This window comes from Chiloscyllium punctatum, chromosome 24, assembly GCF_047496795.1.
Source record: "Chiloscyllium punctatum isolate Juve2018m chromosome 24, sChiPun1.3, whole genome shotgun sequence".
NCBI lineage: Eukaryota > Metazoa > Chordata > Chondrichthyes > Orectolobiformes > Hemiscylliidae > Chiloscyllium > Chiloscyllium punctatum.
In genome coordinates, this window is record NC_092762.1 from 59,766,582 (window position 1) to 59,788,093 (window position 21,512).

Genomic DNA, 21,512 nt, shown 5'->3' on the forward strand with positions numbered 1-21,512 from the left:
ACATTTTAAAATAATACAGATGTATAATCGATTTTGGAAGGTATTGACATTGTATTCTTCACAGAAAGGGATTTTGCATACCTTTGACATTCTAACTCCAACTTTACTTGGAGTCATGTAAATTTGCCAGTCCTGTCTGAGAAGCCCAAATATGCATCCAAGAATGTGCAACTATAGTTTTGATGCATAAATCCATGTAAGATTCTGTAGAAATAGAATTGACTCAATATTGGTTGACTTTACCTTCACGCACTTTATGCATTTTCTGAGCTGAGGTGGCACCTATTATCAGACAATCTGATGTCACCTTGAGAATGTAATTCTGGGATTTACATATTAAAGAATGAAAATCACCGTAGCCCATTCTAAAAGATGAAAAACTTAAATTTAGATGAAGAAATATGACCTGGTGTGTGTTTTTTTTTAAAGTAAAGTTGTTTAATATATCATTATAACTCAATAATACTGTAACCCTTTTGCTATAAATTTTGTGTCATATGGTCATGTCCCACAAATACCTGATAAAGAGGCAATGCCTCGAAAGCTAGTGCTTCCAGGTAAACCTGTTGGACCATAACCTGGTGCTGTGTGATTTTTAACTTTGTCCACTCCAGTCCAACACCGGCACCTCCAAATTATTGATTAGCAAACTAGATCAGTTTTTACAACAATGTCCTTCATTCCTAACCAGGTTGGCCTACATGTGACTCTAGAACCACAGCAGTGACTGACGTTCAACTGGCCTCTGAGCATTTAGGGATGAATAATAAGTACTAGCATATCCAGTTGTACATCCAATTAATGGATTTTGGAAGGGCAGAAAGAAGGGAAAGAAGCGAGGTATTTCTGCTAAAAAGGGATAAGATCAGTCTAATAATGTGAAATGATCTTAGATAGGAGGATTAAAGTATAGAATGAGTTTAGGTAGTGTTTAGAAATGGGTAAGGAAGGAAGTAACACTGTTGTAAGAATGAATATAAATTGAAAATAATGGAAACATTAGGAAACATACTATGCGAAGTATGATTTAATCAACACGTTTTTAAAAAAATCAAATTAGTAAATGTCACCTGGAAGATGAGTTCTTACTGATCAGGACAATTTCTTAGAATGATACATACGAACCAGAGCACAGCCTGTTAGAACTGTTAATGAGACAGGATTAAATGAATGAATTTGTGGTAAAGGATCAGAAGCAATCATAATTCAATTTCTCATTCAACTTGAGGATGAGGCTGAATGTTATGTGCACTAGGTCAGGAGAGAATACAATAAAGCGAGTGTGGTGACTCCACCATCTTCCCACACACTTCCAAATTCATCCTCTTAATACAGCTCACAGCTGATCATCCTAGCCTGTTCTTGCTTCCGCCCCCCCCCCCCCCCCCCCAATCTCCTTTGAGCCCTTTAGGCCCAAGTATTATATTTTAACTCTTTTCTTGAAATCATAAACAATGTTTGAATCTTGATTGCTTTTTGTGGTAGTGACTTCCACAGGCTCACCAATCTCTGGAGGAAGAAATTTCTCCTTGTCTCAGTCCTGGATGGTTTACCTAAATGATTCTGGACTCACTCATCATTGGCAACATCCTTCCTGTATCTACTCTGCCTAATTCTATTAGAATGATTTAGGTTTCTAGAGAATTCCCCCCACCATTCTTCTGAGCTCCAATAAGTGTAATCTTAAATTATTCAACATCTCATACAATATCAGCGCTGTTGTAACAGGAATTAGTCTGTTGTATTGTGTGCTGTTTAGGTGTTTCTTACAGAAACAAGGATATACAGAGGAACCTCAATTATCCTGCATTTGATTATCCGAATATCGGATTATCCAGCAAGACCGCAAGGTTCTGATACTTGGCTAAACAATGTTGTCTGGCATTCGGTTATCCAGAATTCGATGAACTGAATGAAATAACCCCCACTATGTCCTTCAGATAATTGAGATTCCTCTGTACTTGCATTAGAAACAGTTTAGAGGAGATTCACTGGGTTGATCCTGAGATGAAGAGTTTGTCTTTGAGGAAAGATTGAGGAAATATTGATTGGAGATTAGAAGAATGCGAGGTGATATTATTGAAACATGTAAAACCTGATGTTTGTGACATGGTAGATGTCGAGACAATATTTCAATTTAGAGTCATAGAGATGTACAGCACAGAAACATACCCTTCGATGCAACTCATCCATGCAGAACAGAAATCCTAACCTGAAATCTAGTCCAATTTGCCAGCACTTGGCCCATATCCCTCTAAACCCTTTGTATTCATATAACCATCCAGACGCCTTTTAAATGTCACAATTGTACCAGCCTCCACCACTTCCTCTGGCAGCTCATTCCATACACGCAACACCCTCGTGTGAAAATGTTGCCTCTTAGGTCCCTTTTATATCTTTCCGTTCACCCTAAATCTATGCCCTCTAATACTTGAGAGAATCTGGTACTGGGGGCACAGTTTAAAAATAAATAGTTTTCTATTTAAGACTGAGATGAGCAATGGCATTCTTTCAAAGACCACAGTAGAGGCTTCAATATATTCAAGGTTGATTGAGAAAGATGGTTGATCAACAAGAGAGTTGAGTATTATGGGGTGCAAACAAGTGGAGTTAAAATGGCAACAGATCGGCCATCATCTTATTTAATAGTTAGCCGGTTCAAGGGGCCAAATGGCCTATTGCTGATTCTATTTCTTATGTTGACTGGATACAAAACCAATGTTTCTCTTTATGGTTTCATACACTTGTGGTGTCTCCTTTATAACTTATACAGCCATACACTGAGGATTCCCTGTTGCCTTTTTTTGAGAGTGCACCATTTTAAGTATATTATTTTTCCCTATTCATCTAAACATTCTTCAAGCTTGAATGTATTTGTTGCATATTGGGGCACCCTGCTAAGCTATGTCTTATTGAAAGCAAGCGAGTGATCTAAGTGAGATCCAAGACAAACATATCTGACTAAGTGTCAGTGTTTTGAAGCAGCAGACAGGGATCAAGTAATTGGTGATATAGTTCAGGGAAACAAATTACAGCCATTGGGTGATGATTGCCAGTGTGTGAAAGGAAGAGGCAGACATGCAAATATAAGAATGCATCAGCCGATAAGGCCAGAGATCGAAAAATGGTAACAGACAATAATTTAAGCTCCTGTATCTTAGTGCATGCAGCATTTCTTACAAAAGAGATGAATTGTTAGCATAGATAGAGATAAATGTGTATGACCTATTAGCATTACAGAGACATGGTTGAAAGGTGACCAAAGCTAGAACCTGAATATTGAAGAGTACTTTGATAGCTAGGAAAGATATTGAGGAGCCATGTTAATTAAAGGTAGCATCAATTCAGAGAGAGATTACCTTACCTTAAATGCTCAAGATGCAGAATCATTTTAAAAATAGTAAAGATCCGAGGTCACTTGGAGTAGTTTGTAGGCCGCCCCATTAGTTGTTGCACAGTTTGATGTTGCATTCAAGAAAAAGATAAGTGGTTCGTGTCAAAAATGAACTGCAATAATTATGGATGACTTTAATTTACATGTAGATTGGGAAAATGAGTTTGGCAAATGTACCCTGAGAAATTTGTGCTTCAGGACAGTTTCTTACAGCAGTTTGTTCTAGAGCCAGGTTTACAGTAAAGGTTTGTGCATGTATTTGAATATGAAAATGTAACTAAAGCTAGTGTGGTTCTCTTCAGAGAGACTGGGAAATTCATAATAGAAAACAAAAAAATGTGGAGGCTTTGAGCAGTTTTGTCTGTCTTCATGATGGAAAGACTTGACACTTAAAGAACAATATTGCTGGGGAAAATTATGCGAGGAAAACTGTTAGACCTAAAGATGAATAAGCCCCAGGACAAAATAGTCTGCAGTCTAAGATCTTAAAGAAGTAGTGGCACAGATACAGTTGGATTATTTATAATCTTCCAAAATTCCTTAGTGGTTTGGTAGTGTAGAACTTGGAGTTGAAATGTGTGGGGCTGGAAAAGCACAGCAGATCAGGCAACATCGAGGAGCAGGAAGTTGACGTTTCAGACATCGACCCTTCAGGAATTCCTGATAAAGGGCTCATGCCCGAAACGTTGACTCTCCTGCTCCTCGGATGCTGCCTGACCTTGCTGTGTTTTTCCAACGCCATACTTTTTGACTCTGACTCACCAGCATCTGCAGTCCTCACTTTTTCCTAATGTCGAACTTGGGTATTGCTGAAAAATAAGGACATATTTTGCCAAATCTTTGTTTTATACTCAACAGGGCACGTACAAGAAATACTTCTATAAAGGGGCTCAACATTTTGTACTGTATGAGCAGGAGTGCTGATGATGGCAGATGCACTCTGTTTGGTAGAGGGATTGCCATGGAGAATGCACCAGATGATTCCTGACACTAAGCTGTAAAGATTTGTTTAAATTTAAGCTATGCAAGATGATTAATTAGTCCAGTCATTACCTTGAAGAATGGACTAGAGAATGGCAGTCACCTATTTTGTTGAACTGAAACTGGCTGAACATGTATATATTCTGCCTGCAAAAAACACAGATAAAAATCACACAACACCAGGTTATAGTCTAACAGGTTTATTTGGAAGCACTAGCTTTCGATGCGCTGCCTGATGGAGCTTCCAAATAAACCTGTTGGACTATAACCTGGTGTTGTGTGATATTTAACTTTGCCCACCCCAGTTCAACACCAGCTCCTCCAAATCATGCAATGAGCAGGGCCTTATATATTTTTATATGATATTTCCAGTTTGTATAAGTATGCTGCACTGCAAACTTGACTGACATCTTAAATTGGTTGTGTCGGACCCTGGTCTCTGTAGGCAGAAAGTGCATGTACACACAATTGTGCCTATTTCAACTCAAAATAGGTGTCACCTATTCTCTGGTTCGTTTCTCAAGGCAATTTCTTTACTAATCAGAGTCCATCTGCCTTGTTTAAATCAACTGGTAGTTGATTGTCAGTTGTCATTTAATGGATGCTTTCTCCATAGTAATGCTTCTACCATTCAGAACCTACTTGTCTATCTATCAACACTCTTGCCTTATGGAGTGTAAAGTGTATTCCTCCTTACATTAATATTTTTATGAATGTGCAAGTGACTACAAGATGAAAAACTTCAATGAATTGTCTTTTTTGCATCAATTCTGTGACATCCTTCAAATTTTGGAAGGGCCAACATGTGGAAGGGAAGTCATGGGTTCACTAAAGGGAAATCATGCTTGAGAAACCTTCTGGAATTTTTTGAGGATGTGACAAGCAGAGTGGACAAGACTGAATCAGCACTTGTTGTGTATCTGGGCTTTCAAAAGGCTTTTGGTAAGGTTCCACATGAGATTAGTAAGGAACATTACAGCTCATGGTATTGAAGGTAAGGTGTTGATGTGGATAGAGAACTGGTTGGTAGACAAGAAGCAGAGAATAGGGTTAAATGGGTCCTTTTCAGAGTGGCAGATAGTGACGAGTGGAGTAACACATAGTTCAGTGCTGGGACTTCATCTGTTCACGATTTGGACATAATATCTCCAAATTTGCAAATGACACTAAACTGAGTAGTAGTCTGTGCTGTGAAGAGGTTGCTGGGAGGCAGCAGGGTAGGGTGGACAGGCTGGCAAATACTTGCTAAATGCAATATGATGTGGATAAATGTGACGTTATTCACTTTGGTCGCAAAAACAGGATGGCATATTATTATCTTAATGTTAGTTTTGGAAAAGGTCAGGTGCAAGAAGACCTGAGCATCATGATGGGATAGTTGCTGAAAGTTGGATACAGGTGAAGCAGGTGGCGAGGAAAGCTAATGGGAAGCTCACCTTCATAGTGAGAGGATTTGAGTATAGGAGTAGGGATGTCTTGTTGCTGTTGTAAAGGGCCTTGGTGGAATTACACCTTGAGTACTGTGTCAGTTTTGTTTCTCCCAGTCGAGGAAAGATATTCTATTTAGGGATGAAAATGTGTTGCTGGAAAAGCGCAGCAGGTCAGGCAGCATCCGAGGAACAGGAGAATCGATGTTTCGGGCATCAGCCCTTCTTCAGGAATGCCTGAAGACGGGCTGATGCCCGAAACGTCGATTCTCCTGTTCCTTGGATGCTGCCTGACATGCTGCACTTTTCCAGTAACACGTTTTCAGCTCTGATCTCCAGCATCTGCAGTCCTCACTTTCTCCTTGCTATTGAGGGAGTCCAGTAAAGGTTCACCAGACTGTTGCCCAGGATGGCAGCACTGACATGTGAGGAAATACTGGATCGACGGGGCTTGTATTTGCTGGAGTCTAGAAGAATGAGGGGGAAAGGGGTCTCATAGAAATATATAAAATCCTAATGGGATTGGACAGGCTAGATGAGGAAAGGATTGGATACTGAGACTGCATGATCATATTGAAAGGTGGTGCAGGCTTAAAGGGCTGTATGGCTACTCCTGCTTCTATTTTCTATATTTACTTTTATCTATTAGACAAAGTAAATCCAAAGTAGATAGCGGGGAACTGGTAGTTGTGATTTACTCAGTTTTCTAAAAGACATTTTATAAGGTGTCACATTAGAGGTTCTTGCATAGTATTAAAACACTTGATCTGGGTAGTACTTCACATTTTTGTGACCTGTCCTAAATACTGAGAGCAAGTGCATGTTAGACTGAAAGTATTACTGTTTTAGCTTGGTCCGAATTCCACAGATCTTGCAACCACAAACTTTCACCTCATGATTCCACTTTGGGTAGCCATGGTGTGACAGCTGGATTATTAGAATGGATAAAAGATGGGTTAGTTAACGGGGAGCAGACCATAGCGACGAAAGGGTCTTTGTTGGATTGGCAAGTTGTTGCTAGCAGAGAATCATGGGAATCAGTGCAAAACTCTCAGCCATTCTTAATTTATATCAACAGTTTGGATAAAGCGACCAAATGTGTGGTTGCTAAACTTTTCTATAATACTAGGTTAGGTCAGAAAGTAAATTAGGAGGTAGGGCGTCTGCAAAAGGGATATAGGTTGTGAGTGGGCAAACATTTAGCATATAACATGGCTAAGTTTGAAATTCTCTATTTTGGAGGGAAGAATTGAGAAGTAGCATATGGGTCGTTCTGCTACAACTGGCATTTTGCCAATGTGAATTCGTAATGCCATTGATGAATAGGGGACACTGTTTCTAAAGCACTAAATTTTAAAGCGTGTGTTGACTATAGTTCAATTGCATCACCAACATTTTAAGTGTTATTTGTATTGCGCCATTCTTGTATAGCACAGGGTCGCAGAGGAATGCAACTATTGCACTATAGAAGAAATGCCTGTACTAATTAAATGTAGACATTGTGGAACATAGTGGTATGTAGGGATCAGGGTGTACTGATATAGGAGTCATGTAAAGTTAGTATGCAGATACAGTGTGATTAGGAAGGCAAATGGAATGTTGTTTATTGCAAAGAGAATTAAATCTAAGAATAGGGAAATACTAGTACAGTTGTACAAGGTATTGGTGAGACTACATCGAGTATTCTACAATTTTAGCCTCTATTTGAAAATTATTATCTTTTTAAAAGCGGTTCAGAGAAGGTTCATTTGATTCGATTTCTGAGATGAAAGGGTTCTCCTATGAATGGGTTAAGCCCAAAACCATGAAGAGGTGATCCTAATGCAACATAAAATCTTGAGCAACTAGGATACAGTGAATGCTGGAATATTTATTGGCTAGGTCACATCCTCCCTCATACAGTAAAATTCTTTGCAAGTTAAGTTGTGCATATATTTACTCAGTAAGTAAGTGAAAAATGTAGTACAAAAATATTTTTTAATATAAGTGTCATTGTAATGTTATGTAGCTACAAAAGCAAGTAAGATGTTAGGAATTCTGCATCAAGGAACTCACCATTTTACCCCCAAAAGCCTGTCCGCCCCGAAGGCACAAGTCAGGAGAGGGATGGACTACTCTCCACCTGGATGAGTGCAGCTTCAACAACACTCAAGATACTCGACAGTATCCAGACTAAAGCAGCCCCTTGATTGTCTCCTAACTCCCCCATGACCATATATAACACCTTCAAAATTCACTCCCTCCACCACTGATGCACAGTGACCTCAAGTGTGTCCCATCTAAAAAATGCACTGAAACAACTTGCCAAGGCTCATTAGGCAGCATCTTCCAAGGAGCAGGAAAATTGATGTTTCAAGCAAAAGCCCTTCATCGGGAAGATTCCTGATGAAGGGCTTTTGCCCGAAACGTTGATTTTCCTGCTCCTCGGATGCTGCCTGACCTGCTGTGCATTTCCAGCGCCACACTCTTGACTCTAATCTCCAGCATCTGCAGTCCTCACTTTCACCTGGTATCTTCCAAGCCTTCAATCTCCAACTTCCTGAAGGACAGGATAGCAGATACATAGGAACACCATCACCTGCAGGCTCCCCTCCAAACCAAACACAGTTCTGACTTGGAACTGTATAGCTACTCCTTTGCTGTCAAAGTCCTGGAGTCCTATCAGCTCAAGAAGGCAGCACACCACTACCTTTCCCAGGGCCAGTAAGGGTGGGCTATAAATGTTGGCCCAGCCTGAGGTGTCCTATATTCCATGACCAAATATCTAAAACATGAAATGGATACTGAAATGGGCTGAACTTTGTTTTATTCTTTCATGGCTGATGTTATTTGTAACTCGCAACTAGTTTGCTTAGTGTGTTTCAGTTCTGTCCTTCCTGTGCATTTAGAATTATACCATCATTGCAGATTCCCCATAATTAAATAATCAGTCAATCAGACATAGCAACCTTTAAGTGAATCACTTATTTGAGCAGCAGCACTAAGGAACTGATTCCCTTATAATGTTGAAATGTTATTGGATTTAAATTGTTTGATTATCTTGTTAAGAAACTCTAGAAACAAATGGAGAGAGGCTTTGACTGAAAATCTGTTTTTTTTTTGCAGGCTATCATGAGAGGCGAACTAGATGTTCTCAAGGATTGGTGTTATGAAGCAGTATGTATTTTAGTTAAACAAATCTTCCCCCTTTCTTAAATTGCATAAGAAAATAAATGTTCTCCCCAGGATCAATTTATTCAGTGTTGTTGAGGCCATATGGAAGGTTTTCTGTTTGTGTATGGATGCAGCTTGCTGCTGAACGACCAAAAGAAGTGCTCAATAGACCTAAATGACAAGGAAAAACCCGTCAGCAGTTCCTACAACCCCAAGATCACATCCTGACATTCCTGCTGGAGCATGTGGACATTGTATGGTTGGGTCTGTACCGTTTGGCATTTCAATCTTATTGAAACATTCAAATTCCTGAGGAGACTTGCTGAAATGGATTCTGCGAGCATGTTCCTTTTGTGGGGAGACTAGAACTCAGGAGCAGAGTTTAGGAATAACCTCCCTTTTGAGGGCTGAGATGAGTATTTTTTTCTCTCTGAAGGTTATTAGTCTGTGAAATTCTCTTTCCCAGAAAGAAGTGGAAGCTGAATCCCTTATTGTTAAGGCAAAGTTGGTCAGGCTTTTGGTAGACAAAGGAGTGGAGGGCTACTGGAGGTGGACAGGAAAGTGGGGCTCAGACCACAAGCAAGTCAGCCATGATCTCATTGAAGCAAGTAGAGCAGGCTTGAAGCCAAAGGGCCGAACCTTGCTCTTCAGTCCTGTGTTCCAAAGTATAGAGGCAGGATTAGGTTTGGCTGTGAAAGCCCTCCTGAAAATCAGGTTAGAATGGGAAAAATTACCAGAGGCACCTGTAGAGTTCCCGACCTATCTCATCTAAAAGGCAGACAACAATATTGAGATCCACTGGAGAATCATTATGATAAAACCATGAGAATTGACAGTGGTAATTGTTGGGTAAATGTGAAACAAGTTTTCCTAATCCCTCTTAAAGTAACCTTTGTGAAATGTTAGGGGACACAGGGTCAAGTATGAAGGAGGAACTGAAGGAAATCCTTATTAGTCAGGAAATGGTATTGGAGAAATTGGTGGGATTAAAACCCGATGCTCTGCATCCTAGAGTAGTTGAGGAAGTGGCCCTAGAAATAGTGGATGCATTGGTGGTCATTTTCTGGCATTCTTTGGAAGAGTTCCAAAGGACAGGAAGGTAGCTAATGTAGCCACTTTTTCCAAAAGGAAGGAGAGAGAAAATGGGGAATTACAGGCTAGTTAGCCTGACATTGGTGGTTGGGAAAGTGCTGAAGTCAATTTATTAAGGATGTAATAACTCTACATTTGGAACCTGGTGAAAGGGTCGTCCAAGTCGGCATGGATTCACTCAAGGGAAATCATGCTTGCCAAATCTTCTAGAAGTTTTTTGAGGATGTGATTAGTAAAACGGACAAAGGGTGAATCAGTGGATGTTGTGTATCTGGACTTTCAAAACGTTTTGCTAAGATTCCACACGAAGATTAGTTAGTAAAAATCAAAGCTCATGATATTGAAAGTAAGTTATTAACATGGATAGAAAACTCATTGGCAGACAGGAAGCAGAGAGTTGGAATAAAGTGATCCTATTCAGAGTGCCCGGCAGTGGCAAATGGGGGAATGCACGGTTCAGTGCTAGGACTCCAACTATTCACAATACAGAGGAAGCTCCAGTATCCGAAGGACACAGGCGGGGAGTATTTCGTTTGGTTAATTGAATTCTGGATAATTGAACGCCAGAAAATATAGTTTAGCCAAGCATTGGGATCTTGCAGTCTTGCTGGATAATTCGATATTTGGATAAACGAAACGGATACAAGGTTCCTCTATATACGTTAATGATTTGGACAAAGGAATTAAATGTCATATCTCCAAATTTGCAGATGACACTAAGCTGGGTGGCAGTATGTGCTGTGGGGAGGATGTTAAGAGGCTTACAGGGTGGCTTGGACAGGCTGGCTGAGTAGGCAAATGCAATATGTGGTTAATTGTGAGATTATCCACTTTGGTCATAAAAACAGGGAGGCATATTATTATCTGAATGGTGGCAGTTTTGGAAAAGGTGAGGTGCTTCGAAACCTGGGTGTGATGGTGGAACAGTTGTTGAAGGTTGGATGCAGGTGAAGCAAGTGGTGAGGAAAGCTAATGGGAAGCTGGCTTTCAAAGCGGGACGATTTGAGTATCGGAGTAGGGATGTCTTGCTGCTGTTATATAAGGCCTTGGTGAGGCCACACCTTGAGAATTCAGTGCAGTTTGTTCTCCCAACCTGAGGAAAGACATTCTTGCTATTGAAGGAATCCAGCAACGGTTCACCAGATTGATTCCTGGGATGGCAAGACTGACATTGAAGAAAGACTGGATCGACTGGGTTTGAATTTGCTGGAATCTACAAGAAACATATAAAATCCTGATGAGACTGGATAGGCTAGATGTGGGAAGAACATTCCCAAGGTTGGGCAAGTCTAAAATTACGAGTCACCACCTAAGAATAAGGGTAAAACATTCAGGACTGAGATGAGGAAGAATTTCTTCACTTGTTTGTGAATGTGTGGAATTCTGTACCACAAAGCTATTGGGGCCAGTTCAAGAGGGAGCTGGTTGTGGCCCTTGCAGCAAACAGAATCAAGGGGAATGAAGAGAAAGCAGGACTGGAATACTGGAGTTGCATGATTGGCCATGATCATATTGAATGGTGGTGCAGGCTTGAAGGGTCGAATGGCCTCTTTCTGCACCTATTTTCAATCATAAATGTCTCTGCTAATTCCACTCCTTACTTCCAATCAATTTTACTGTTGAATCTTGAGAAATGAGGAATTTTAAAAAAAGCCAAACTCTTGTTTGTTACCCCATAATTGGAATATTTATGAAGGTGGGATGTAAGCATAAGAGGTACAGTTAGTAAATTTGCAGATGAAACCAAAATTGGAGGTATAGTGGATAGCGAAGAAGGTTATCTCAGATTACAACAGGATTTTGATCAAATGGGCCAATGGTTCAAGAAGCGGCAGATGGAGTTTAATTCAGATAAATGTGAGGTGCTGTATTTTGGGAAAGCAAATCTTAGCAGGACTTATGCACTTAATGGTAATATCCTAGAGAGTGTTGCTGAACAAAGAGACCTTGGAGTGCAGGTTCATAGCTCCTTGAAAGTGGAATCGCAGGTAGATAGGATAGTGAAAAAGGAGTTTGGTATGCTTTCCTTTATTGGTCAGAGTATTGAGTACAGGAGGTCATGTTGTGGCCGTACAGGACATTAGTTAGGCCACTGTTGGAATATTGCGTGCAATTCTGTTCTCCCTCCTATCAGAAGGATGTTGTGAAACTTGAAAGGGTTCAGAAAAGGTTTACAAGGATGTTGCCAGGGTTGGAGGATTTGAGCTATGGGGAGAGGCTGAACAGACTGGGGCTGTTTTCCCTGGAACGTCGGAGGCTGAGGGGTGACCTTATAGAGGTTTACAAAATCATGAGGGGCATGGATAGGGTAAATAAGCAAAGTCTTTTCCCTGGGGTCGGGGAGTCCAGAACTAGAGGGCGTAGGTTTAGAGTGAGAGGGTAAAGATATAAAAAGGACCTAAGGTCCAACGTTTTCGTGCAGAGGGTGGTACGTGTGTGGAATGAGCTGCCAGAGGAAGCAGTGGAGGCTGGTACAATTGCAACATTTAAAAGGCATTTGGATGGGTATATGAATAGGAAGGGTTTGGAGGGATATGGGCCGGGTGCTGGCAGGTGGGACTAGATTGGGTTGGGATATCTGGTTGGCATGGACGAATTGGACCAAAGGGTCTGTTTCCATGCTGTACATCTCTATGACGCTATGTATTCTTAATACAGCTGGGTTGGTAGCTGGAGCAGATCACAGAGTGAATGCAGTTTGTGAAAGTAAAATCTGAAATACAGTTGTTAGCATAATGAGCTTGTCAATTGTGAATCACCTTCACTAATAAGGTGCATGGTTTTTGCAAGGTTTGTGAAGGTTTCTAGCTCAGGTTGAGGTTTAGGGTGTAGGTTTGCTCGCTGAACTGTAGGTTTGATATCCAGACGTTTCATTACCTGGCTAGGTAACATCATCAGTGGCGACCTCCAAGTGAAGCGAAGCTGTTGTCTCCTGCTTTCTATTTGTTTGTCCTGGATGGGGTTCCTGGGGTTTGTGGTGATGTAATTTCCTGTTCGTTTTCTGAGGGGTTGATAGATGGTATCTAGATCTATGTGTTTGTTTATGGTGAAGCAAAGACATGCCAGAGAATTCCTAGAGGCCTGGCACTCCAACCACAATGCCATAAACAAACACATAGATCTAGATACCATCTATGAACCCCTCAGAAAATGAACAGGAAATGACATCGCCACAAACCCCAGGAGCCCCATCCAGGACAAACCTATAAATAGAAAGCAGGAGACAACAGCTTCGCTTCACTTGGAGGTCGCCACTGATGATGTTACCTAGCCAGGTAATGAAATGTCTGGATATCAAACCTCCAGCTGAGCGAGCAAACCTACACCCTAAGGTGCATGTTTCTGTCCTTGCAAAGAGAGAAATTGTTCTGTTTGTAGGAAACAGTCTGATGTTGGGGAGTTTGAGATTAACCTTTGTTATCAAATCAGTCCCCAGAGAATTTTGAGATTTAAGGTCGCTCTTCACAGTTCTCTGGAACTGCGGGATATTTTTGGTATTCTGTATAGTTGAAGAAATGCTTATAAGTAATTTACTTTGTCCAGCTTATTTTACTGTTACTATGCACTGTTATTGATGGATGCACATGCAGTGCCTGGCAATCAGTTGTTTTGGGTTGCAGCATTGTCTGTAAGGGTCTTTGTAATTTGTTTGGATTATTTTGGGAGCCTAAGCTAATGGTGGGCATTTCAATTTAGTACAAACTAAGGAAAATAAAGAATTCACATTTATAATATGCCTTTTCGCATTCTTGGAACACCCTAAACCTCTTAGCTATTGACTTTTGAGGTATATTCCTAGTTATTTAAGTAGGTAAACAAGCAACCAGTTTGCGAATGGTGAGCTCTCTTAAACAGCTAATGAATAAATCATCTGTTTTGGCATTTGAAAAAGGAAATTGTTGGAGAACCATGTTGCTTTCTTCAAACAATGTAATTGAATCTTTTATGCTGCTTAAGCATGCAGATGAGGTCTTGGTTTGACATCTCACCTGAGACATTTAATTCACTGAAGGAATAGTGAAAATTGGCAATGTTTTAGGTCCAGTTAGGCTTGACCTTTTTTCATTGTCCAGCTTCATCACTCAGTCTACAATCTGAGCCACCATCCCAGAGCATTAGCAAGCATGCCTTCTCACTGTATTTCTAGATTCCCATTCTAATTATCAGGAATCCTGAGAAAATGAATGGATTTGCAGAATACTGTGATATACTTAAATAAATTAGCAAACTGAGGAGTTTCTGAGAAGTCTGGCAGACTTCAAAGTAGATAAAATCTTCAGGACTGATGAAATATATCTTAGGCTGTTAAGTGAGGAAAGTGAGGAAATAGCAGGGACGCTGGCAGGAGAGGTGCCAGAGGATTGAATGACAGCTAATATGGTACTATTATTCAAGGAAGGGAGCAAGGGGTAAACTAGCAAACCATAGGCCATACAGACTAACCTCAGTAGTGGGTAATCTATTGGAAGCAATTCTAAGCCGACAGAACTAATCTGCACTTGGGGTTAATGAAGAACAGTCAACATGGTTTTGTTAAAGTGAAGTCATGTCTGACCAACTTAATTGAACTTTTGGAGAGGCGGCCAAGTGTGTAGAGGACCATGACTTTGACATGGTCTACTTGGACTTCAGGAAGGTCTTTTGATAAGACCCTGCACGGGAGACTGATCTCAAAGATACAAGCCCATGAGATCCAACAAAGTTTGGCTAACTGGATCCAGAATTAACTGAGTGGAAGGAAGCACAGGGTGATGGTGGAGGGGTGTTTTTGAAGATATAGTTGAGCTGGTCAGATGGGCTGATCAATCACAAATAAATTTCAATCTAAATAAGTGTAAAGTAATGCACTTGGGCAGGACAAACATGGCAAGGGAATACTCAAACAGTAGGACCCTGGGAAACACCAAGGATCAGAGGCATGTGAGATACTTGCCTTTATTAGCCAAAGCATTGTGTTTAAGACCAGGAAGGTTATGCTGAAACTGTATGAAAAAAGTTGGTTAGGCTACAGCTAGAGTTTTGTGTGCAGTTTTGAAATCCAAATCTTAGGATGGATATGATTTCACTGGAGAGGAGATTTACCAGGATTTGCCACTGTTACCTGGGCTGAGAGGCCTGGACAGAGTTGACATGGAGAACATGTTTCCATTAGTAGGGCAGACTGGGACCTGAGGGCACAATCTCAGTGTGAAGGGATGACATTTGGAATGGAGATGATGAGGACTTTCTTCAGTCAGAGGGTAGTTAATCTGAGGAACTCCGTGTCCTCAGCAATAATTGTTTATATTTAGGACAAATAGGTTCTTGACTGGTAAGGAGCCCAAAGGTCATAGAGGAAAGGTGGGGAATGGGTTTGAGAAACATATCCACCATATTCAAATGGTAGAGCAGGCTCAATTGGCCAAATGGTCTAATTCTGGCATTATGTCTTATGGAGATTTTTAGTTGTGAAGAGAAATTGGATAGACTGGGATTGCATACCTTGGAGCAGAGGAGACTGAGGCGGAACACCATTGAGATGTATAAAATTGAGGACTAGACAAACTTTTCCCTTGTGGAGGGGTCAGTGACCAGGGCATAGATTTAAGGTAAGGGGGCAGGAGATTTGGAGAGGATGTGAGGATTAGGTTTTTCAGCCAGAGGATGGTGGAAATCTGGAACATTCTGCCTGTAAGGATGGTAGATGCTAAAGTGCTCATAGCATTTAAGAAGTGTTTAGATATGCACTTGCAGTGTCAAAGGCATATGAGGTTCTAGGCCAAGTGCTGGAAATTGGGAGTAAAATGGTTAGGTGGTTATTTTTGACCAGCGCAGAGTCAGTTTACTGAAGAGACATTTTCTGTGACCTCTATGAGTCTGACTCTATAATACCATTCAAAATCTGGAATTTCAATTTAGTGGTGAAAAGTGAAGAACTCTACTTGCCACCACTTGCTTCTCAATTCCTTTTGTTTCAGATAATTCTATTCCTTTCCACCAGGTGACTTTCAATTGAATTTCCATCCAGACCTAAATTTCAGGTTGTTTTCTACTCAGTTCTTGATCTGCTGTTCCTCCCATGGAATCTGTCAATCCTTTCTGTCTGACTGTACTGATCAGGCATCTTTTCAAGTCCTTATAAGCTCTACATGAGCTGACCAGTCTGTACCTCTGTTCAATGGAGGGTACAGAGTGAAGCTTAATTTCACAGCTAATGCATTGAAGTTTGTCACTGCCAAAGGTCGGGTGCTTTGTTCCTATATGTACATATTAAAGCTGTAAATGAAATATGTGATGAGAACAAGTCATTGCATCACAAGATGACATTGCATCATTTGAGTGGCATGCAATGTATTCTGGAAGTGTTTTATCATTTTCCTAACCAATGAGATCTAGAATTGTTTAACTATTATAGTCTCAGAAATGACAACCATGACAACTGTTCATTAATTGTTGTAAAAATAAATCTGGTTAAATAAAATCCTTTACAGGTCAAATCTGCTTTCCTTACGTACTCAGACTTGTATGTGACTCCAGATCCACGATAACGTCATTGATTATTCATTGCCCTCTGAAATGACCTAGCAAGCCACTCAATTTAAGGGCAATTGGGGATGGGAACAAATGTTGGCCTTGTGAGTGATGCACATCCCACAAACAAATAAAAAACTCCATTCCAAAATTTCAAGCTGGAGTGTGAACCTTGAGTAGAATTAAACTCATAATTCGTAAATGTCCAATACATTGGATATTCCAATTTAGTTGACCTCTTCAGACAGTTCAATGGGTTTGTATTTAACAGTAACATTTTGTTTCTTTACCTCACCATCAGACTTACAGCCAGCTTGCACAACCCATCCAGCAAGCCAAAGCCATGAACCTTCAGTTCCGATCCAAAATACTTGACATTGACAATATTGATGTAAGTAATTGGCTTAGTTAGCAGTGTTCACTCTCTCACTGTGTAACGGCAGGTCCATGAGTGCCGGGTGCCTTATTTTGTGTCTAACCCCTGTTGTATGTGATTTAGAAATGCTTAATGCCAACATTTGGCATTTGAAAAGAAATGTTCCATTCCTTAGCACTGGCATGTCTTATCTTGTTAATATGACTCTCAACAAAAACAGAGAATTCAAGAAATACATAGCAGGTGAGTTAATTCTGCAAGAGTGATTTTCATGTTGGCTTTTCACAGTAGGTCAATGAAAGAGGCATGTCAATCTGTCAATCTGTCTGTCTGTGCTTCACTCTGTGTACCAGCACTCTGTTTTAGTGCTTGCTGCTATATTTTTAAAATTTTTCCAAAAGCCTGGGTTATGGCCTTGAGATTGAGCTTTTAAGGGCATTTGTCATGTTTGTAATAACACAACCAATGCAATGGGAGCGGGTCACAATTTATGTACAATGGCTGTTATGTTATTTCTGACACTGCATTGGTATATTTATCACTTTAGGACATTTGACTCAAGATCATCAGCAGTTCTCCAAGACAAGATCGCAAAATAATCTCCAGGAACAAGCTTTGACCTGTACTAAAACTATGATGCATCATAGTTGAAAGTTAGGCACCTGTAAACTAATTACTGACTCATGTTAACAAAATATACTGCAATTTGCTATGGATCAGCCGAAACCCCCTCAAAATATGTTAAGAGTATAGTTTAGACCCTAACTTTTCCTTATTTTAAAAGTGTAAGGCTTTATGTTGCAGATGCAATTCGATTGGTCAAACTATCAACTTTCAGTAAGACATGCTTTATTTTTACATTGCATGTACAGTTAAAATACAGACAAAATAATAAAAGAATTGGCTTAACTGTAACTATTGAAATGCTTCACAAAATAATATATATATTATATACTAATTGACTTCCAATATAGTAACATCCCATGAACACACCCATGGCAAAGGCAAATTCACTAAAGTAGATTGTCTCACATGCTATTCTGCAGCAGGGAGAGAACCCCAGCTTTTACCTATAACGGAGAGAGGAATAAGAGCTTCCACATCCAGCTTTAAGGCCCCAGCAATTACAGGAAGCTAAAACTAAAAATCCTGGTTTTATGGAAGCTTGCCCCCACCAATTCAGGCTACTTCTAATGTTCCTACTTGAAAATAACAGCCCAAGGCTTCGCCAGCTGTTTATTTTATTGGCTTTGAGCGACACCTCTGTCTCAAGCTTTCATCATAATACCAGGACAAAAGTAAAGCCATAGTGTTGTCACAAATTGGCCTCAGTGTTCCTGAACTTGCATGCAGCAGATCAGTACCAGAACACTAGCTGATGACCATGAAGGTAAATGTACATGTAAAGACAAGAGGCTGTGTTTAGCTCTATAGTCATAGTTCCAAAACTACACAATCTGCCAACATTCATTATCTAGACATGTCAGTTTAAATTAATCAGCAAAGGGTTCACAATGTCTCTGGAAATGTACCTGAGTGAATCACTTTCTTCGATAAAGAAGAAAGCACTGGTAGAAGACATGAGGGCTGATGTTATGGATATAAAATAATGAGGGGCATAGGTAAGATGAATAGCCAAGGTCTTTTCCCAGGGAAGGTGAGGCCAAAGCTAGAGGGCATATTTTTAAGGTGAGGGGGAAAGATTTAAAAGGGACCCAAGGGACAACAGAGGGTGGTGCGTATATGGAATGAGCTGCCAGAGGAAGTGATAGAGGTGAGTACAATTAGTCTGCATGGAGGGTTGGGCCAAAGCATCTGTTTCCATGCCTATGACTCCATGACACATGAAATCTGCAGTATGAATGCCTAGTGATGTAGGTCTGTTGTAGTCGATGCTTCCTGGGTGTCCCAACGTATAGAAATTTAAGACCAAAGTAAATAGGGAAACCAGGGAGAATATATTAAACAAAATAATCATCTAACATATGTAGCAAATTGCAACATAGGAATAAGAAACTATTCAATTTTGCACAAAAAAAAACAAATGCAGGCATCTCAAGGAACCAAGAGTGAGATGTTGAGAAACATCAGTATAGGATGCTATCTGTCCATTTTACCTGTGCAAGTGCTGGGCTCTTCAACTGGAACAGTCTAATGCAAAGTGCATTTCCTGCTCAATTATTGTGTTCAGATTTTGTTACAGCTTTTGGATTGACTGTAACTGTACTTATTGATTTATCCATGGTGTTTCGCTATTTTGGTTTCTGTGTGTTCTGCTTTTGAAGATCAGGATTTTAAGACATTCTGTACTTGCCTTCCTGGAAGGTTCCTGCACAGTGCACCTTCCTCAAGGACAAGTGGTGAATCAATTCTTAACCCCCTGGGACTATAGGATTACTGTTCTCAAATTCTGAGAATTATATGGAGGAAGTAAAAGTGTTGAACCTTCTCTCTCCTGACCCTCTTCCCAGGCATCTTCACTAATTCCCTTCTTTTGCTGTTTTCGGGGCACTGCCAGGTCTCTGCCCTGGAGAGTAGCTTAATTTGCAAAATGTATTGCTAGAAATGTCAAAAGGTTTGCCTGTATTTTAATTTTATTTTAATTACTTAAATAAACAATTCAATTATGTTATTGGCATATGGGGGATTTAATAGGATAAGAGTAAAATTAAAGACTTCTGATTTACTTTCAGAGAATGACTTTTATTCTCTTTAGCGGTCACATTTCTCTTTTAATCTCCTTAATGGCTAATTCCTCAGGTACTTGAATTAATGCTTTCCTTTAAAAGGGCTCTGTGAGGCTGCTTTCACTGAGTATCCATCCAAATTCAACCTTGAACACAATGCCAGGAATTTCTAATTATCTTAAAATTGCGATTGTCATTTCTGCAACAAAGTATTTACTACAGTACAGCTCCTGTTTCTCCCCAAAAGCTTGTCGTGTGTTTACAGAACACCCAAGCACAAATTTGGTACCAGACTGAAGAAAAGAGCTAGACAAATTACAGAAACCAAATTTAAAAGCAATAAAAGGCTGGAAATGTACAGCTAGTCTAAGTGTCTGTAGCAAAACAGAAAATAGTTTGTCAATGATTCAGCTCTAAGACCCTTTCTAATTCTAGGGGAATGGTTTTAACCCTGCATCATTGACTGTCTGTGTTCTGTTTTTCCACAAATGCTGCTTAACTTTTCTTTGAAAGCTGATTTTAAACATCCATGGCTATGAGGTTGTCAGATACAGGAGATTGATATAATGAGTGTATATTGTGTACCTTTAAGTTCCTTGAAATATTACGATGCTCCTATTACAATAAAGTCACACAACATGGAAATAGACCCTTTTGATCCAATTAATCCATGCTGATTATGTCCCCAAACTAAACTAGTCTCACCTTCCTGCATTTGGCCCATATTCCCCCTTAAACCCCTCCTAACCATGTACTTATCCAAATGCCTTTCAATATTATAACTGTCCCTGCATCCACCACTTTCTCTGGCAGTTCATTCCACACACAAGCCACTCACTGTGCAAAAATAGTTCATGTCCTTTTTAAATCTTTCTCTTCTCACCTTAAAAAAAAAAGTCCCCTAGTTTTGAAATCCCTCACCTTTGAGAAAATACCTTTGCTATTCACCTTATCTGTGCCCCTCATGATTTTATAAACCTCTAAGGTCATCTCTCAACCTTGTATGCTCCAGTGAAACAAGTCCCAGCCTATTCAGCCTATTTTTATAACTTAAACCCTCCATTCCCAGCAACATCCTGATAAATCATTTCTGAACCTTCTTCATAATGTCTGATCAGGACATTATGTGCAGCAGCAATACATCTCTGTAATCCCTCCATCCCTATATCCCTTTGGAGAATTCTGTATTCTTATAACTCTGCCTCAGCATTCCCCAATTACTTTGCACTGCCATTGACAGCTCTTCACATATCTCAGCCCTAAGATCTGAAATCATCTCCCTTTAAATCTTATTCACACTTTTAACTAACCTGAACCCTATCTTTTGAAATTTGTGGTCACCTGTCCCAAATTTTTGTGTATGATTCCATTCTTGTGTTGTGCCTTGCAATACTTGCCTAAGTTGCCATAGAAATGCAGTCTGTTGTTGACAACATTTCAGATCAGTCCTCCTTTCCTTAGTTACTACGAAGTCACTGACATTTTGAACCTGGATCCTCCACTTGGATCAGAAGAAATGTTGCACTTTATGGCCAAAACTGCCAAGAATTGTTGAGATACAGACCTGAACTTTACCTTTATTTGAATTTGGCTTTCAATAAAAAAGAAGAAATAGCAAAGTGCCCTTCATGTCTTCCTTCATAGTATGTCTTATTGCATTGAGTAAAAGGAATTCATCTGCAAACATTTAACAGTGATTTAAGAACTTTCAGCCCTCAGCAGTTTATTTAGTAGCCCCATTCTAAATATACTTTGCATCCAAATTACTGAATAACATCAACAATATAGAGAAATAATCACAACATTCATCTTTGATAATGAGCTTATCAGTAATTTGTTTTTCAAAAGGCAGTCCCATTCAATGTTCTGAAGTGTTTTGCAGCCAAGTTTCC

At 40.0% G+C, this 21,512-nt stretch overlaps 1 protein-coding gene across 1 annotated transcript in view; it reads left to right on the plus strand.

The window, feature by feature from the left end:
* Positions 1 to 21,512, plus strand: part of timm44 (translocase of inner mitochondrial membrane 44 homolog (yeast)) — an 82,769-nt gene that overhangs the window by 41,547 nt on the left and 19,710 nt on the right. Inside the window, exons 10-11 of the mRNA XM_072593942.1 lie at positions 8,908 to 8,958; positions 16,859 to 16,948. Of these exons, the coding sequence (XP_072450043.1) occupies positions 8,908 to 8,958; positions 16,859 to 16,948 (141 nt within the window). The remainder of the gene's footprint in view (positions 1 to 8,907; positions 8,959 to 16,858; positions 16,949 to 21,512) is intronic.